Genomic DNA, 20,836 nt, shown 5'->3' with positions numbered 1-20,836 from the left:
TAATTAATACATCTAGGTACATTATGTACTCAAATAAAATAAATTGGATCCATAAAATAATAAATCCGTCATTAACTGTAATGTCTAGACTCTAGAGTTCCTTTATAATGAGAGTTGAGACGTTAACCCCAACAACAATTAAAATATGTAATGATTTGATAGCGCTGAAAATGGGAAAACAAAACTCTTACGAGAAGTAAAACCATATACCTATATTACATTATTATATACAAATATTAAACGAATTCGATACTTAATTTCATAATGTATTATATTATTTTATAATATAATTTATTATATCTGAAATATAAAATATTATTATTACAACTAGTTTGTCACTGAGAAATAATGAAAAGCTGTTAACTTGAATTTATTTGAAGCAAAGCGTTACTGGATTATGCAATAAGGTAGGCGATGTTTGGATCCTGTGTCTCAACTCTATTCTCAGTTATTATCTTAGCGTATGCTCGATTACACTAACCTCTAGCGCTTGAAAGTCGAACTAAACGCTGGCGCACAGAGAAACAAAACACAGGAAAATTCGCTCAGTGTCCATTCTTTATAATCCCTATTCGCTGGTCAGACCAATAAATTGAATAAAATAAATGAGAAATATATTACGTATCTAATTGTCATATTTCAGTCCGATCAATAAAATTACGAAGGCCATAATTTCCCTCATTATTTACACTTACGATTCTGTCTTTTGTTAGTTTGTTTGGAGTTCAATGTGGACGATTATCTTCCTCGATATAAACTGTAAATAAACGCTGCTGTATTTCCGAACTTTATAGTGTATTTAGGCTTCATAATTAGTTAATACATGTGGAATCTTTATAAAATGAATTGTATGTATTCAACATTTCTCTAATTGTTTACATAAAACAGATGAACATCATCTTTGTTCCTACATGAATTACAACACAGGAGAAAGTAATTTGTTATTAAAGGTAATAATTATAAACACAGGAACTCATTATAACCGTGTTTATACGTTGTTCTGTAATATCCTGAAGCGTTCGAATTAGTGAAGAATAAATTGTATAACTTAATGTCTTTACAGCGAGACATTTACTTACTTTCTGTGAATGTGTTATATAATTTTGGTGCCTACAAAATCGAGTCTGAGCCATAGGTTTGTTCAAGAATATTATTTCATGTAAATTGTAATGTACACAGATATATACACACTATATATAGGCGTATATAGGCTTCACATATGTATGTAAATATATAGGGTGCTTAAAAAAGTGTCGCATATTTTTACAGGAGGTAGCATTGGTCGAAACTAGAAAAAAAAGTTTCTCATAAACATATTTCCGGAAACAAATATCTGTTGAGATATGGGCCATGCTGTATTGTGGCCTACAATATAGAAAGTGCTCTGTATGGTTACCACACATTCTTACACATGAAGACTCCACTGCAAGAATGATGGATGTCATTTGGAATACATTTTGCAGGAGAAGCAATTGAAAGTTTGAAATGCCTAGCGCTCAAAGCTTAACTGTGATTTTCCGATCATTACTGGAAAATGACTATCAGTGTTAATGCCATATAACTCTCTATATATATTCTATATGAGTAGCTCAGTATCAAAGACGGACATCTGACCTCAATCGAAATTTAGATAGCTATGGTTTTTTATACAATTTTTAGTGCTCTTTACAGTTATAGTGAAACCATATGCAAACTCTAACACTATATTTATAAAATAAATTGTGTTAAATGTTACAAAGAACACTGTGAATTAAAAAAATTCCTCTAGATCAAAACTATGGAGATGACAGATGTCCGTCTTTGATATTAAGCTACTCATATGTCTTAAGCTATGCATTGACAGTCTTGGTTCATTTTCGACAAGAAAGTGACAACCATCATTCTTGCAGTGGACTCATCACATGTTTCAGTCCTTCTCAGTGTATTACGAACTCTTGCGACTACATCTTACTGTTGGATTTGTTCACATGCCTTGGATACACTCTCCTGTAATGCTTGTACGTTGTCGATAGACGTGGCATACACCAATGTCTTTAAATGTCCCCATAGCTAGAAGTCCAAAGGATTTAGGTCAGGTAATAGGGTAGGCCATGCTACTGGACCTTCTCGACCAATCCACCGTCCATTAAACCTCCGGGTTAGGTATTTTCGCACGAAGCGTACCAGTTCAAATTATATATAATATAATATAATATAATATAATATAATATAATATAATATAATATAATATAATATAATATAATATAATATAATATAATATAATATATAAACACAATGGTATCTAACTTCTGAAATCTTCTGATTGCAGAAAGTCCTCTAAGTAAGGTGAAAACATGACTTTGGAAGTCCTGACTATCTTCGCTCTTTGTATTCCATCAGGTAACGAATCTCAAAATTTCATTCTAACAAAATCAATGTTGCAAATCTATTACTCTTAACATGTTTTCTGTGTTATTATTTTCATCCGAGTAAACACAACGCAACGTCACAAATTCAAGACGTTATCTCCAATTCTCATGGTAGATAGATAGATAGATAGATAGATAGATAGATAGATAGATAGATAGATATAGATAGATATAGATAGATATAGATAGATATAGATAGATATAGATAGATATAGATAGATAGATAGATAGATAGATAGATAGATAGATAGATAGATAGATAGATAGATAGATAGATAGATAGATAGATAGATAGATAGATAGATAGATAGATAGATAGATAGATAGATAGGTGGGTGGATGGATGGATGGATGGATGGGTGGGTGGATCGATGGATCGATGGATAGATAGACAGACAGACAGACAGACAGACAGACAGACAGATAGATAGATAGATAGGACAGACAGATAGATAGATAAATAAATAAAGATATATGGAAAGCAAACGAAGTATCTATAACAATTTAGAACACAGGAATCATGACAAATTTCTACATTTTGGCACTGAAACTAATTAGCTGAACAAATATCACATTTATTTAAGTATCCGCAAAAGACTTATGTACTCTACTTCATCCTTTTCGTACTGTGAGAAAAATTTTGGAAAACTGAAATGTAATTAATGTGATACGAAGTAGAATATCCACCGGCCACTGAACGAATATTGCACACTTTTATCACTGTCAATGTGGCACTATAAACCAATTTTCAATACTTTTATCACAGCCACAACATTTTTCAATTCTTATCTATATATATAATTTGAACTTGTAATGGAAATTACAGAAAAACGGCTGAACGGATTGAGTGACCCCTCATTTCTCATGCCTGGCATACAAAGTTTTTCGGAAAAGTAGTAGTTTTCAGTGAAATGTCAATTTTTCTACATAATTTTCCTATTTTCCAAAATCCATCTGTTGTCAGTTTTGAGAACTAATTTTATTGAATCACGGCCGACTTGATTGAATTTCAGAACAAAACACACACTACAATAAACAATAGGCTATTACACGAAGGCCATGACCTGCAGGATTGCCGACATATTTAGAACTCAATTCAATTTGTTATTAAAAACTGATTCTGCAGTGTATAATTTTCTGAGTACAGCTGTGTATTGGATATTCAATTCTACGAAACTTGAGGTGGTTTGATGACATTATTACCATTAGAAATTAAATATTATTATAGTTAATATCATTATGCATCTATGTTTCATTAATTGTACATAATATTGATGGTATATTGATGACACGAAAGTGAAACGTTTTGTGGTTATGTAAGTAAATGTAGAGAATATCTTAATTTAGATCTTCATTTCTATAATTTACTGAGTGGCTGCTATATATAACTACAAAACTTAAGTAAGATAATAATATTGTTGTTAAAAATCAAATATTTTTGTATTTATTAACCCAGTAGGGATGGGTCTTTTTCATATACTTAATGGCGGTGTAGTGTAGATATTGATCTGTGTCATTGTCTTCAGTATTGGCTCGAGAGAGCGCAAAAATTACAGTTCCTAAGGAAAGATCAAAAGGTATTACTTACTGATAAAATAAGAGGCCTAGAAAATTTTGTAGTCTCCAGATCATTTCAGCAAGATCTGTTAGTAGAATAAAATGATTTTACGTTCTACATTTCAAGTTCTACATGCAGCAACTATACGAAAATACTATTGTTCGAAAGATTAGCAAACATAACATTTTTTTAACTTTTGCCTACAATCCACAATGACCTGAAATAGCTACTGCTATCGTCCTGACATTGATACTTGCGTTTTCGCGTTGAAACTCAAAAACTGAAGTTGGATAGGTTCAAGAAAAAGTATTTGGCCTAAAAAAATCCATTCAGAGGGAGTATGTTTCATTATTATGGAAGAAAATAACTATCAAAAAGACAAGTATTCTTCGTTGAAAATAAATCTGAAAAATGTTTATTTGAACGTCTAACGAACTTAGTTTGCAGCAGCATTTGCTGCACAAGCCACTAGTATATATGGAATTATCACTACATTAACCCATTTAATATATCACAAAACATACACTGAACGAACTAAATGTAATTATTATGAAAGTCGCCATATTTTCATATTTATTATGATCCACTTACATTAGATGGCTACCGACACGTGTAGCAGGGTCGACAATACATGCAAACGAAATTGTACTAAACGTGAGGAATGTTACTACAGGTGTGTAGTATTATGTGACAGGTTAGGTTAGGTTAGGTTTGGTTAGGTGTGTATTATATGACAGGTTAGGTTAGGTTTGATTAGGTGTGTATTATTATGAGAGAGGTTAGGTTAGGTTTGATTAGGCGTGTAGTATTATTATCATGTTGGCAACTCTGAAACTCACTGTTACATTAACGACGATTTTCGTATATAAGTAAGGTACGTATTTAGGGCGGGTTGGGTGGGCTTACAGCTCTCCCAGTGATCACATCAATTTCTACTAATCAATACTATAAATCCCAGGCATTTTCAAGGTATTTTATCAAGTTCCTATAGTGGCCAGGACATAAGTAACCTTCACCGAAAAGGATATTACAACAATTTAGATTAAAGTCAGAAAAGACACTAATAAATTCTAAAAGAGTCACGACTTTATTGAAATTAAGGGCTGGGTACCATCACAAAATTAATAAAAATAAAAATGTAAGTCCCTGAGATTAAATTCTTAAATTATTTCAATAAACAATTGTAGAATACGACGGAAAATTTATAAATGCTGTATGTATTGAGAGCAAAATGATGAGAGTAGAAAATAGCAGGTTACTTGGGCCTAACACGCAAAATAGCCGCATACTAGCCATACCAACACATAAGACATCATCGTATTCATCATCATACACAATCTCGCTCTCGCGCTTGTGGAATACCCTACCCAGTGACATCAGAGACTCGGAATTTAGTAGCGTTCAAAAGCAACTTATTTAATAAAAAAAGTTTCTCTCTTCTTAACTTTTACAATAAACTCTCGAGCTTTTATTAATCAGTTAATCTTTTAGTACTTTGATTTTTATTGTATTTGTAAATTTAATATTAATTGTAATTATAATTGTAATTGTATTCTTAATATTGTAGTTGTAATCCCCTGGTAGAGGGCAAGAGAAGGCCTGATGGCCTTATCTCTACCAGGTTAAATAAATAAATAAATAAATAAAATAAATAACAGAACAAGAAACGATAGAAGCACTTGAGAAGAGATAAAATGTCTCTGCCGGAAAGAGTAGAAATGAGAAAGCTAGTTATAATAATAATAATAATAATAATAATAATAATAATAATAATAATAATAATATCTTTCGCTACGCTTAGGCGTGGGTTCGATTACCGCTTGGGCTGATAGTTACGGTTTTCCCGATGTTTACCTCAATTGTAAAGCGAATATCAGGTAGTCCAATACCGAATCTTCAGACTCATCTCAATCACTAATTCCATAAATGCTAAATAATCTAGTAGTTGACATAACGTCGTTAAATAATCAATTACTATGTAATGGTATTTCTTCAGTGCGAGTGTTGTTAGTTTCGTTATGTAGTAGGTTTAGCGTCATTAAAATTACGTTCTAGCCTTTCATATAATAAATACGAAAACAGAAACCACACACTTGGACTTTGCTTAATATCATCTTTTCTTTTGCAGTCTTAATGGCTTTCAGTTCTTCCCCCCTGTCAACGAAGAGAGAAAACGGAACTAAACTCATAACCATCCATCCTAATCCAGAAAAGACCGACACAGGTAAAAGAAAGACACGTTATTACTATTTCATGAATTCATGACTGTATGTTGACATTAAGTCGGTTTACATAGGCCTACACATCGCAATGTAATGTCGCACTGTATTACTTATGTGGGAGCAATCAAATGTCAATGTTTTGTAAGTAGAAAAGTAAATAGTGACCTTACATTATGCTCCAGAGTGAATTGCAGGGTTACCAAGGAATTCCGAGTCTCCGTTGTCACACTTTCCCTTACAGCACACTCTGCACGACTACCTTGAAACAATTATTGTAAACATACTTCCACGCAAACGTTTCTCAGCCAATGAACGAGCTCATTGACGCTAAATAGACCAATGAAAATCAAATTACACTGATGGTTAAAAGCGCGCTGCTCGAAATTTATAAGAGATAGTTCTTTTCTACGTTCATTTGTTTTATTTATATCGTCTCTGCTTCGATGTATCAGCAATCAAACTATTACGTCAGACTCGCAGTCTGAACATGCAATAATAATTAATTACAATAGTTACACAATTAATAATTGAGTAAAATGGTTCACAATAAAATTAAACATGTTCAAAATTATAGATAAGAATGATAAAAGACTTCAAAATAAAGTGTTGTTATAACCTCAAATATTCACTTGTTTCTATTCCAAGGCGCCTTAAATCCTATCATCTCTGCTTCGATTCGACTGTTTTTCTGGATCTTCTTATTATGATATCGAATGTTTAGTTGTTCAGAATTACAGTTGTTAACATTGCGATTATTTTGTCGAATACAATCCGTGATAACAGTTATCCTGAGGTAATTTAATTTCGCTTTTTAAATTATGTTTGCTGTCATTACATGAATATTTCTCGACCTCGGTATCGAAGTAATTATAATAACAAACATTCGTTAAACTCAATTAAATTGGAGCATGAAGAGTGAAAGACAAACGGATAGAGTCTTACGCGATTGCTTTCGCTCTTGTTTTTTTTTATAATACAACGAAAATTGCCAACATAGGGCAAAGGTCGGTCAGCTTCTTCGTCCATCTTATAATAGTAATAGAATTTATAAAGGAAGCAAAGTCAAAATCACTTCTTAATCCTTGCTCTTTTCTTACGCATTCCTATCTTCAATAAATAAAAGAATTCACTAGAAATTAACTTAAATCAATGTTTTATATATAAAATTACAGCTCTTTAAATAAATAATCAGTGTTCTGCAACAGAGAAATTTAGTAAGTGCCTAACTATTGGCAATGTTCGAAAAATATGAATTGTATTGAATTTTCAATACCATCACTGCATGATTTAAAAGAAAATGTATTTCATTATTTTGCTATTGCAGTTTTAAGACTCTAGCTTCAATCGTTTCAGAGATATTTTGTACACTGGCGTTCAAAGGTACCTGACCTCTACTAATCGATAATACTCAATAAATTGTTTGGTGTAAGTCTGGCTTGTTTAGTTATTACTTCTATGAATAGATGGCGAAGATAATAGTCAGTATTGACAATCTACATAAAGATTCAAGTATTGTCACTGATATAAAAATTAGACGGCTGGAGTGGCTGGGCCACATTATCAGAATGGACAATAATAATATTCCTAAAAGATTACTAGATGCCACGCTAAGTGGTAAAAGAAGAGCAGGAAGACCTAAACTACGATGGTTGGATGATGTTCAGGATGATCTAGTTAAAGCAGGAATTAAGAGATGGAGACGGAGAGCCCTAGAGAGGGAAGATTGGGCGGCAATTCTTAAGGAGGTCAAGGCTAAACTAAAAGGGCTGTATGACCACAGATGATGATGATGATTGACAATCGTACATAAATTTACCCGCATTATAGAATTCAATATCATCCCCTCTTCAAGAAATGGATTCTGAACGCCTCAAAATCTGTGCTTCATTGGCTGGTCATGATAATATCTTTGAAAAATATTGGAGTGCAAGAGGTCAAATGACTTTATTGTCAAATGCCTGGCATTAGAAAACAACAACAACAACATATCATCCCCTCTCTGCTGACTGTGAAATAACACTGTGTTTAGCTGGAAACCGTTGATATTGCCAGTTTTATGAGAATAATTTATTCTTTAATCTACATCATTTTCCCCGACACTTTTCTAATCGTCCCAAAAATGGTGTCATCTATTGAGAACTAGCGGAACTACTTCAAAATTTGTGATTTTTTTTATATATTTGGTTCTCATTTATCCCGCAGTTTGAAAGTTCGCTTACACGATCAGAAAATTGGAGGTCAGATATATTTGAACGCCAGTGTAGCTGCCTTAAATATTTAATATATTGCAATTGATGGTATTAAATACTATAAGTTATGTTACTTTTAAAATGTATCAGTCTGTTTATAATTGATTTATTATTGTGGACGTTTTAAAAATAGGCCTAAATGTAATATTTATATAGAAAAATGTGCCTAAAATTAAAAAAAAACGTAGTTTCGTCAAATTAATTAAAGGGTCTTACGCAGGCGTCAATTTCAAACTCAAATAGGAATATTAAATTTATAAAATGTGTAAATTTATTTATATAAACCGGTTAAGGATGGTTAATATAAATGTACGAAGTATAGAAATCGACTTTCGTTCATTTTAGCAACATGGGCTCTGATTTAAGGGGAGAGGATGGTATTTTTTGGTGAAAAATGAGTAAATTTAAAAAAAAATTCTTTAAATACTCTGTGATATGTGTGGAATGCATAGCATAACATTTTGTGGGTATTTGTGCCCTTATCGGATGTTGAGTCGCCATTTTTAAACTTCCTGCGTTATGGATTTTTAAATCACTCTCCCACTTTTACTGTTGTTTCCGGTAAATCAAATTTTCAAAAAATTGTTTTTTCTTTAAAATACCCTTTGATATGTGTGGAATACATTGCATAACATTTTGTGGGTATTTGTGCCCTTATTGAATGTTGAGACGTCATTTTTAAACATCCTGCGCTATGGATTTTTAAATCACACGCCCGCTTTTATCGGTTTCCAGTAACTTCATTTTTTTTTGCCACATTGCCAGACAAAATTGGATATAAATTCTGAACTGTTAAAGATACATGCATGAAATTTAGAACACACATTCTTTAGACTATTAGAAAACTTTTCTCTGTAATAGAATTTTGTTAATTGTTTTCATTTAAAAAATACGTCCGTTTGTTTTCAAGAAAGGAAATCAGAAAATTGTTATTAAATTTTAATTGTTTATATTACAAACGTAGGGACTAATATCAAAATTCTGTTACAGACAGTTTGTAGAACATGCTTTTGCAAATACACTGCAAAAATTGTTTGAATCTATCTTTAAAAACGGTTTAGATATATCGGTTTTAGTACAATACTGCATTGGGTTCTTTTTTTTTTTCAAATTTGGGCCTCCAAATAATTTTTTTTTAAATATTTTTATTTGGTTGAGTTGCCACAGCTATGAGCTCTCTACATACAAAAAAAAATTAATATTTTACACCAAATAGGAAAAAAGTTAAAAAAAAATACCATCCTCTCCCCTTAAGTTATCAATCAACAAATATTTTCACGAAAAATTCGCTTATCTCACCTACATAAAACAGTCTGACATTGTGGAAATGTTAACGCTTGTATTGTTTGTATATTTCAGGGAGTGGACTGATATGCTACACTTGTGAAGGAACACGTTGCCTGGACCCCTTTAATAAAACCAAGATGAATACCTGGCATGTTTGCAAAGGTGGAACTTGTATAAAAATGCACCGTGAGTACGCAGCTAACGTTACTAGAGTGGTTCCCGAAAGCGATATTCTCTCTGTGTCCTGTTTGACTATGCTTCTTCTCTAAGCAGTATTTGAAATCGGAAACAAATGTGAGATTACAAAGGATATGATGACAGAAGGAGGAAATGGGAGAAGAAAGAATTAAAAGTTACTCGATCGCGGGCCATTGCAACGTAATCTGGAGTTGTGAGAAAGAATCTATGTATGTAAGTATGTATGTATGTATGTATGTATGTATGTATGTATGTATGTATGTATGTATGTATGTATGTATGTATGTATGTATGTATGTATTTATTTACACTGCAGTGGGTATATACCCGGTGGCAGTGGTAACTAATTACACTCAATAATGACAATAACCTTATTAATTAAAAATACAATTACTAATAATACTAATAATTAATACTAACAATAATTAATAATAATCATAATAATAATAATAATAATAATAACAACAACAACAGGGAATATACTAAATTAAATGAAACGATCACTTAAAATAACATTTGAAATAAATCTAATTTGTATCTTAAAACTAAGATCGAACTAAAACCCACGATTATGATATGTTCATATCTGCACAAGTATCTTTAAAATTACACTCATTTCGCTGTCAACTCACTCACTGCACTGGAACTACGACACATTTCACTGATTCTATCCTGATTTCACTAACACTTCAAAAACATTTCACTGTTCAAATACTTTGCACTGCCACTATAAACCATAAAGCTTAACTGACAGGAACACGTTTCACTTACACAGCACACTTCACTGACACGACATACTTCTTCACTGATACAACACACTTCACTGACACAACACTTCAATAACAACATATCATTTACACCCTTTAAATACTGTGTATAATTACCGTCTATTAGTAAGGTCCTTAAGCCTATTTTTAAATGCATTTTTGGTTGTTGGTAAAGCCTTTAGTAAGTCTGCAGGTAAAGCATTCCAGTCCCTGATAGTACGATTGAGAAAAGAAAACTTTCCAGTGTCCGTCCTCTGCCTTCTTTCCCTCAATTTATATGAGTGGTCGTTCCTTGAAGAGTAATTTGGCGGCTGCAACCTATTTTTTATTTCTCTCCAGGCAGGCTCACCTCTGTATGTTTTGAACAGTGCGCATAATCGAATTCGCGTTCTCCTGTCCGTGAGTGTATCCCATTTTAATGGTGAATTTTTCCGACAACACTTAAGAGCCCGTTTTTTAATCTTTTCAAGTGTCTTAATATGTTCTAATCTGTAAGGATCCCAACATGCAGCACCATATTCCATTACTGGACGTACTAGTGATTTATATGTGAGCTGCAAGACTGTTAGCCATTTGTCTCACTCCTTTGAAGGAACTTGAGGTAATTTTAAAGAGATAAAACCGAAAATGGACGTAACTTAATAGACACCACACTAAAAGGAAGAATGTTGCATGATCAGCAGCAGGGCAGGATCGCCGATGATATTAAAAACATGGGCAGAGCGAGTGGTGACAGAGGACGTCGCTATCCTCGCCTGACAAGGGATTCGAGTCCTTGCACTAGGCTAGTGACGATCGAGGAAACTCGCCCGGTAGTATCCATGGCGACACGCGAAAACCAAGACTCCGATATGTGAACATTTTAATTCTGTCCTTTTTTTTTTTTTGCATATAGGCCTATATAATTTTTAAACCTTTGCTAAAGTAGGCATTTTTATGTTGTTTTTCTCACATTTATACCGAAATAACTGAGCGCGCCATGGAATTCGGCCTTTGGACAGCGCATTTTACGACATATCGAAGCCAACATCCACTCAAGAAATCAATCAATCTTCTTAATATATCCAGCTGTTTGCTGACAACATAAAGTCCACTATAGTCCACTGTAGTCTATTCAGTTGTTGTTTTTCACGAGAAATGAGGGGTATTTTGATCGGTGTTCATTATAGATGCCTGTTTCTAGTAGCCAGAGATGGGGGTGTAGTCAATATATACTGCAGGGCTGTGTCTTCTGCAACTGGTATTGGTGAGTTTAATTTACTTCTTTTGTGGTTTATGGATGGACAGTATAGAAGAATGTGTTCCAGATCTTCATCATGATTATTACATCACAGACAAGTAGGATTATCAGAAATGTGAAATCGGTGTAGGTACAATTGTGTGACAATGTGGCCTGTTCTGGCTCTTGTTAAACATGTTTGAACATGTCTGGGCAAGTACATTTCCAGGTCATTTGGTTTCTTTTGTACAGGCTGTAAAATTGATCCATAGGTTTGTAAAATCAGACTTTATTGAAGCAAAAGCATTGGATAGAGATATCACTTGAAGAGGAATTGTATCACTTGAATTTAAAATACAAGGAAAAATATTATGTTGACAAAAGATTGGCGTCCACTCAAGAAATATTAGAACTACAAAAATAATAACTAAAGTTATAAAAAAATTAAATTAAAATTAAGAAAAAATCTTACATACTCATACATTCTTCGGATATTCTCACATGTTCTTTTACTAGGAAACAACACTATGAACTGGAACAAAACGTTAATGGCAAAAAAGTTTGAGCCATTGAAGGTTCTCAAGAATACTTAGGACAAAAGTGGAAGCAATAACACTCCACAAACACACTGAAGAGTCACGCACAGAAAAAATGACCAGATAGGCTATTGGAAGGACTCGGGAAAACAAAACGTAAAACATAAAGTTGTTGGCATGTTTCCATTAAATACAAACCTTCCCTGTCTAGTCTCTCGTTTGTCGAGAATGAAATTTAAAATAGAAGGAAAAATATTATGTTGACAAAAGATTGGCGTCCAATAGAATAACTCACTAATAAAAATAAATGGCTATTGTTACAATTTCAGTGGTACCCAGATCACCAATATCACATTGTGTTGGTTCTTAGTACCACGCTGTTTTCAGTATGCCATCTATCGGAATCTTCTGGAACTTTTATGTGATGGATTCAAGAGATTCGAGATTGAGGAGATTCGACGAATTCGAGAACCTTTTAGGAATCGGATTTGAGAAAATTTAGAATTCGTCCTACTATTACCCACTATTTTTAATCTTTTTCTATGATTTGGTTAAATCAGATTTTTCCCATACTACAAGGATTATGACCTGTTTTCTTATATCGGTTTTCTAAATATTTTAGTGATAGGCCTAAATCTGTTAGACTTTCTGTTTTCGCATTCTTATATGAACATTGTATTATTCTTGTTTTTTATATTTTTTTTCAATGATTGTTCCTTCATAAGTACCAGGTCGAATTTGACCCTTTCCCTTTTAAAAGAAGTGTAGGAGATCATATGACAAGTTAGAACCTAAAATATTTCAAGGCAACGTTACTCTACCAATAGTAGAGTGAGCAAATTGATAATGTCATGTAAGAGGAACCGGTATATTTTTACTTATTAGTGGTTTTGGATGGTTGTGGAGGGATGCTAGAAATTTTGTACGAAGAGTTTTGATATAATCTGAGAAGTATAGTATGCCAAGATCATCATACAGTTGACTATTTTGGATGAGTTAGTACGCTCCAGTGATGGTTCTACAGATGGCTCGTTGAAGTCCGTCTAATCGTTGAAGATGTTGTGTATTTGCTTGAGCCCATATTTCACAGCAGTATGTCATGTAGGATCGAATTAATACTTTGTACAGCATTGTTTTGATATTTAAAGATGTATAACTCTTGAAAAATGAGTAGAGAAGCATATATGTTTGGAAGGCCTTCTCACGAATATGTGTGACGTGATGTTTAAAAGTAAGTCTCTTATCAAGAATAACTCCAAGGTACTTGACGGTAGTTGTGAAAGGTATATTTTCATTTTGGATGGTGAAGGGCTGAAATTGCCGCGGAAATCTTCTTGTGAAAACAACTGCTTGCGACTTGGAGCCATTTATCTTGAGACGCCATTTTGTGGACCATTGGGTTATGATATTTAAGGCTTCCTGCATTTGTAGACAAGCGAACTGAATGTTTATGTGTTTAGTATAAATAACAGTATCATCAGCGTATAGCGTAAGTTTACATTTCGGATAAATTGGTACGGACATATGCACAGTACAGTGTTGGACTTAAAACCGATCCTTGAGGAAGTCCTGCAGTTATTATGTGAGCATTAGATTATTCTTGTAAGTGTGGCTTTTTTAGTTATTACTTCTGTGAATAGATGGTGAACATGTCAGTCAATGTCGTCAATACAGTAGGCCTAGTACATAAATATATCCGCATTATAAAATTCAAAATTTCATCTCCCTCTAATGTTTGTAAAAAAAAAACACTAGATTTAGGGCCTATCAATTGTGAGAATAATTTATACTTAATCTACATCAACATTTTCTCAAACACTTTTTCATCCGTTGCAATAATAGGTCACCTATTGAGAACTAGCGGAACTATTTAAAAGTTTGTAAATTTGTTATACATTGGTTCTAACTTATCCCATGGCTAGAAAGTTCGCCTGGTAACCTGTATTTTTGTTATTATCAGTTGATTGTAGGACGAAAACACAGCTTATTTTGTTTAATTCCCTAAATTTAATCAATAAGGATGATTTATATTCTCTCTTGAAGAGTATACATCATTTTAAAATAATTTAATACACAAACACAACTATTACATGAAATGCTCAATACGTTTTGTAGCTTTATTCTCTTCCGCTCTAATCAACAATAACAACAATCCAGGTTGCCAGGCGACGATAGAAAACAAAAGATGCGAAAACAAATGAATGAGGTGTATGAACAATTGAATGCTATTTCATATCTATATATATATATATATATATATATATATATAACTTGAGCTGGTAATGGAAATTACGGGAAAACGGCTGAACGGATTTTAATAAATGACTCCTCATTTTGAAGCTTGGAACCCAAAGTTTTTAAGAAAAAATAGTAGTTTTCAGTGAAATGTCAATTTTCCTACATCATTTTCCTATTTTCCAAAATCCATCTGTCATCAGTTTTGAGAAATATGGCTTTTCAGAATAAAACAAAACACACACTACAATAAACAATATTACACGAAGGCCATGATCTGCAGGATTGCTGACATATTTAGAGTTCAGATGGCGTATAAAAATAATTTACAGGTCTGATTATCTGGTCTGTAGTTTTCCGAGCACAGCTATGTATTGGATATTAAGAACTACAAAACGTAAGAATGTTTGATGAGATTATTACCATTAAAAATGAAATATTATTATAGTTAATGTAATATTATGTGAGTAGACCTATTTTCCACTAATTACACACATTAATGCTATACTGACGATATGAAAGTGAAACCTTTTGAGGTTTTATATAAGTAGACGCAGAGAAAGAATATTTTAAATTAGATCTTTATTTCTATAATTTACTGAGTAACAGCTATATATATTGTTACTAAGAACTATAAAACTTACGTAAGGTAACAATATTGTTATTAAAAATGAAATATTTTTATAGTTATTAGTCAAGTGATGTGGGTTTTTTTCATATATTTAATGGCAGTGTGATGTAGATATTTATATGTGCGATTCTCTAATTTTCCTGGGTAGTAATGAGTCATGCTTCCTATTTTAGCTGCGTCTTAAAACTAGATCAAAATTAATTTCATATTTCTTTGGTTTAATCGAGCCTGAAATTTTCTTAACTCTCACCTACAATCCACAATGACCTGAAATAGCTACTGCATTACTCCCACATGAAAAATTCTCTGATCGTCCTGACATTGTTACTTGCGTTTTCGCATTGAAACTCAAGAACTGAAGACGGATAGGTTCAAGGAAGAGTATTTGGCATAAAAAGCATTCAGAGGGAGTATGTTTCACTATTATGAAAGCAAATAACTTTCAAAATGTCTGCTATTCTTCATTGGAAATAAATTTGAAAAATTTTAATTTGAACTTCTAATGAACTTAGTTTGCAGCATTTGCTGCACAAGCCACTAGTTTAACTATAAAAATATAGGGATGCCATTTGAAATTTCAAAGTGTGGGCGGCTAAGAGTGGGGGTGAATTTTAAAATGCAATTAAGCCTGGTTTCAGACTTCCCCCTTAATATCTAAATTGACGTGTTTTTTGTTTAAACTGAATTCAATTTAAATAATTAGTTATTTTGACTGGGAAGTTTCGAAATGAAAGCCCTGTATATCCTTCTTCCACTAAAATTGTAGATGCTTTAGCTTACTCTGAATGCACTTAACTCATGTTCTTGGAAATGTCACTTGTACCCCTTTGCTTCTGACCCCCTCATTTTCTTTCCGTTCGTTACTCTAGTTTGTTGGGTACTACTGGTCTATTTAGTGCAGTGTTTCTCAAACTTTTCAGTTGCGAGATCCCCCAGACCGTAAAAATATAATTAGCTAATAATTCGTAACCCAGTCCTGTGGTCGTTTTTTCTTAGCAAATGTGTTTCATTCCTCTCGTATACGTTAAGATATTTTTATTATTTTATTTTACGACCCCACGTTTGAGAGACTCTTATTTAGTGTTAGAAAGCATGTAAAATGAAGCAATTGGAAGTAAAGAAACGAAATAGTTATATATATATATATATATATATATATATATATATATATATATAATTTGAACTGGTAATGGAAATTACGGGAAAACGGCTCAACGGATGTTAATAAATGACCCCTCATTTTGAAGCTTGGAACTCAACGTTTTTCAGAAAATTAATAGTTTTCAGTGAAATGTCAATTTTTAAACATAATTTTCCTATTTTCCAAAATCCATCTGTCGTCAGTTTTGAGAACTAGCTAATTGCATTTCAGAATAAAACAAAGCACACACTACAGTAAACAATATTACAACAAGGCCATGATCTGCAAGAATGCTGACATATTTAGAGCTCAAATTAAATTGGTTATTAAAAACTTAACTTACTGAAAATAATTTACAGGTTCGATTCTGTGGTGTGTAATTTTCTGGGTACAGCTGTGTATTGGATATTAAAAACTACAAAACTTGAGGTGGTTTGATGACATTATTACCATGAGAAATTAAATATTATTGTAGTTAATGCCATGATGTGACTATTTTTCATTAATTATACATATTAATGCTATATTGATGATATGAAAGTGAAACGTTTTGGGGTTATAATACTGTAAGTAGATGTAGAGAATAACTTAAATTAGATTTTGATTTCTATATTTTACTGAGTGGCAGCTATATAGTATATGTTACTGAAAGCTATAAAACTTACGTAAGATAATATTATTAAAAATCAAATATTTTTATAGTTATTAATCAAGAGGGTTTGGGTCTTTTTCATATATTTAATGGCGGTGTGGTGTAGATATTTAAATGCGTGGTTCTCTTCAGTATTGGCTCGAGAGAGAGAGAGTATCTTTCATTATTATGGAAGCAAATAACTTTCATAATGTCTGGTATTCTTCATTGAAAATAAGTCTGAAAAATGTTTATTTGAACGTCTAATGAACTTAGTTTGCAGCATTTGGTGCACAAGCCACTAGTTTAAAATATAAAAATATAAAACATCACTACATAATATCATAGAGTGTAAAAGTCTTTCACATTATACAGCGGATTTCATTTAAGTTTAGATTTTACCTTTCCTTTAAATGTCTTAATACTAATAGGGAGATTCTTAAAGTTACTTACGATACTAATATCGTAAAGTTTCATTTTACAATACTAGATTGGAAATTTGTCAAGCGAGGCCTAATTTTTAGTGTGAGATCATCTGCAAAAAGTTAAGCCATTATATGTTCATTTTTAACATTGGCGGGAAAATCATTGATATACAGGGTGATTCACGAGGATTTACCGTCTCTTACGGAGCTTATTTCCGAAGACATTCTGAGCAAAAAAAATGTCGTATTAACATTCGTGCTAATCTCAATATTGTCAAAATTACACTAATTTTAAATTGTTTGTAAAATACCATTATTCTTGAGTTTTAAGGGTAAAAGAATATTACAGATAAAGAATGAAATATTCAGGAGTGTCATTTCTTTAATTAGCTAGTATTCTGAAGCTAGAAATGTGTTGTGAATTCCATAGTTGCTTCGCACAGAATTTTTACTAATTTAAATTGTATGAAATGAAAAATCGTTTGCAGCAAAGGTTGAGCCTTCCAGGGGAAAGTGATAACTTGCAAGGTGTGATAGTGATAAATGTGACAGTTTTGTGAAATCTGTTGTACAAGCTACAGTTCAGAATTTCTTTATCAATAACAAACCACACATTTTGAACAGTTCTTTACGGGTTTCCGTTCGCAATAAAGTGTTGATTTTCTTTTCATGTATAATATATCTGTCTGCTATGCTTCATTATTATATCGTAAACAATCACGGTTTCAATGCCTACAATTGTTTCCGCAATAACGTTTGAAATACATGAGATTCACACTCTTTCATTTACGGTAAAAGTTTTAATAATTCTCTCTCTGTATTGGCAGCTACATTCTGTCCAATCGAAGTGTGTGAAATTCCACAAAAGTGTGGAATTTTGATTGTTGTGTGGAATGTTGCGTGGAATGAAAATATAGAATTGTGTGGAATTTACACGTTTGAAGCTATTTTTATTTAAAAGTGCAACATCGCTCAAAGCACGTCTAAAATATGTGTTATTTCAGTTTTGTCAAAAATGGCATCCATTATAGTCAATATGTTTATCTTTCTTCCATTCATGAACAGCAACATTACACGTATTAATTTCTGCCACAGGAGTAACACCTTACAGCTGTTTTGCCGTCTGATTGCAGTAAAAATATGAGAATTGCTTCTAAAAATCTACACCTTTCCCTTTGATACTTTACAGAATAATATAATTAGTAAAAATACTTTTATGCTCGACCATGCCGAAATGTAGTAATTATACACCTGGTAGCAGCCCTTTAATGCACCTCATTAAAGTACACTTATTCATTATAGGTCAGTTGTTCAGCCAATGAGAAATCACCATTGTACCATTATAAAACCGCAAGTATCGATTATTCTCGGATATGCAATCGAAAGACAACTAGCGAAACGTCACGGAGTCTGGAAATCCAATACTGTCGCAGAAGGTTATGTTCTGTTACTATAATAATTAGCGTTAATTGTAAATAATATTCAAATAAATTCAATTTGTCATCTCGTTTTTAAATTCTAAATCAATTTCAAGGTTATAGCAAGATTAATGTTCATGTTATTCTCTAGATTATATCAAGGTCAATGACATTCGTTCCTCGGAAAAAATCAATACTTTCGCGTCTGCGCACATCTCACAATTTAGAAGGTCAGTTCCGCTCCTTACTTAGATAGCCATAACATGAATACTTATGAATAATTTCAAGTTAGAAATATGTTCGAGCATAAAAGTTATATGAAACTTGCCTATAATGGTAATTAAGACGCTCGTACGAAAATTATGAAACTTGCTTGCGCTCGTTTCATAAACAAACATACTTGCTTCTTAATTACTACCATTATAGGCTCGTTGCATAATGTAGTATTATGAAAAAATTAAAAGTAATTCTCGTACGAATTCTCTTCGAAGAATGATAGCACACGCCTTTCATTTGTTTGCCATTTGTTTTGCAGATGAAAACAAGATCACTAGAACATGTGGAATCAAAACAATAACCTGTAGGGAGATGGAGAAATTGGCCCTCCTAAAGGGAATGGAGGACACCTTCGGTTGTCATGAATGTGAAAAAAACTTATGCAATGGCGAGCGCAAGCTGCAGACTATTCTGTATATGATTCTTCCTGTATTGTGTAAAATAACAATTAAATAAATTATGAGACAAGGAATTGCCTAATCTGACAATGTTAAATTATATCATACATAAGAACTGTTTCTCGAAAGCCGTTGAAGCTAGACAGCTGACATTTTACAGCTCATGTACACATAACTTGACTTTATGCTGAAACAGTAGTTTTTTCTTTCATTTATTTTCTTATTGAGGCTTGGCATCCAAGGATTTTCAGAAAAATAGTAACTTTCAGTGAAGCGTTAGTTTTTCTACATGATTTTCCTATTTTCCAAAATCCATCTTTCGTCAACTTTGAGAACTATCAGAATAAAACAAAACAAACACTACAATAAACAATAGGCTATTACACGAAGGCATACCTGCAGGATTGCTGACATATTTAGAGTTCAAATTCAATTGGTTATTAAAAACTTCAAGACTTACTAAAATAATTTACAGGTTCGATTTTGCAGTGTGTAATTTTCTGAGTACAGGTATGTATTGGATATTAAAATCTACAAAACTTGAGGTGGTTTGATGACATTATTACCATTAGAAATGAAATATTATTATAGTTAATGCCATGATGTGACAAGTTTTCATTAATTATACATATTAAACCTATATTAATGCTATGAAAGTGAAACGTTTTGGGTTTATATAAATAGATGTAGAGAATATCTTAAATTAGATCTTGATATTTTCTGTAATTTACTGAGTGGCGGCTACAAAACTTACGTAAGATAATATTGCTAATAAAAATCAATTTTTTATAATTATTAATCAAGTGGGGTTGGATGTTTTTCATATACTTAATGACGGTGTGGTGTAGATATTTATATGCGTCATTCTTTTCAGTATTGGCTCGAAAGAGCGAAAAAATTACAGTTCCTACGGAAAGATCAAAAGGTATTACCTACTGATAAAATAAGAGGCCTACAAACCTACAATCCACAGTAACCTGAAATAGCTATTGCTTTACTCCCACATGAAAAACCCACTGATCGCCTTGACATTGTTACTTGCGTTTTCGCGTTCCAACTCAAAAACTGAGGTGGATAGCTTCAAGAAAAAGTATTTGGCATAAAAAAACTATTCAGAAGGAGTATGTTTCATTATTATGGAAGCAAATAACTTTCAAAATGTCTGGTATTCTTCATTGAAAATAAATCTGGAAAATTTTTATTTTAACGTCTAATGAACTTAGTTTGTAGTATTTGC

At 32.5% G+C, this 20,836-nt stretch overlaps 1 protein-coding gene across 1 annotated transcript in view; it reads left to right on the top strand.

Annotated features, from left to right (window-relative positions):
• Positions 1-19,685, top strand: part of LOC138708855 (uncharacterized) — a 76,190-nt gene extending 56,505 nt beyond the window's left edge. The window contains exons 2-5 of the mRNA XM_069839110.1: positions 2,309-2,379; positions 6,095-6,190; positions 9,797-9,910; positions 19,461-19,685. Coding sequence (XP_069695211.1) covers positions 2,334-2,379; positions 6,095-6,190; positions 9,797-9,910; positions 19,461-19,657 — 453 coding nt within the window. The 5' untranslated portion in view covers positions 2,309-2,333 and the 3' untranslated portion in view covers positions 19,658-19,685. The remainder of the gene's footprint in view (positions 1-2,308; positions 2,380-6,094; positions 6,191-9,796; positions 9,911-19,460) is intronic.
• Positions 19,686-20,836: the final 1,151 nt, after the last annotated feature.

The sequence above is a fragment of the Periplaneta americana genome, chromosome 11, assembly GCF_040183065.1.
Source record: "Periplaneta americana isolate PAMFEO1 chromosome 11, P.americana_PAMFEO1_priV1, whole genome shotgun sequence".
Classification (NCBI taxonomy): domain Eukaryota; kingdom Metazoa; phylum Arthropoda; class Insecta; order Blattodea; family Blattidae; genus Periplaneta; species Periplaneta americana.
This window is presented reverse-complemented; position numbering and strand designations above follow the sequence as displayed.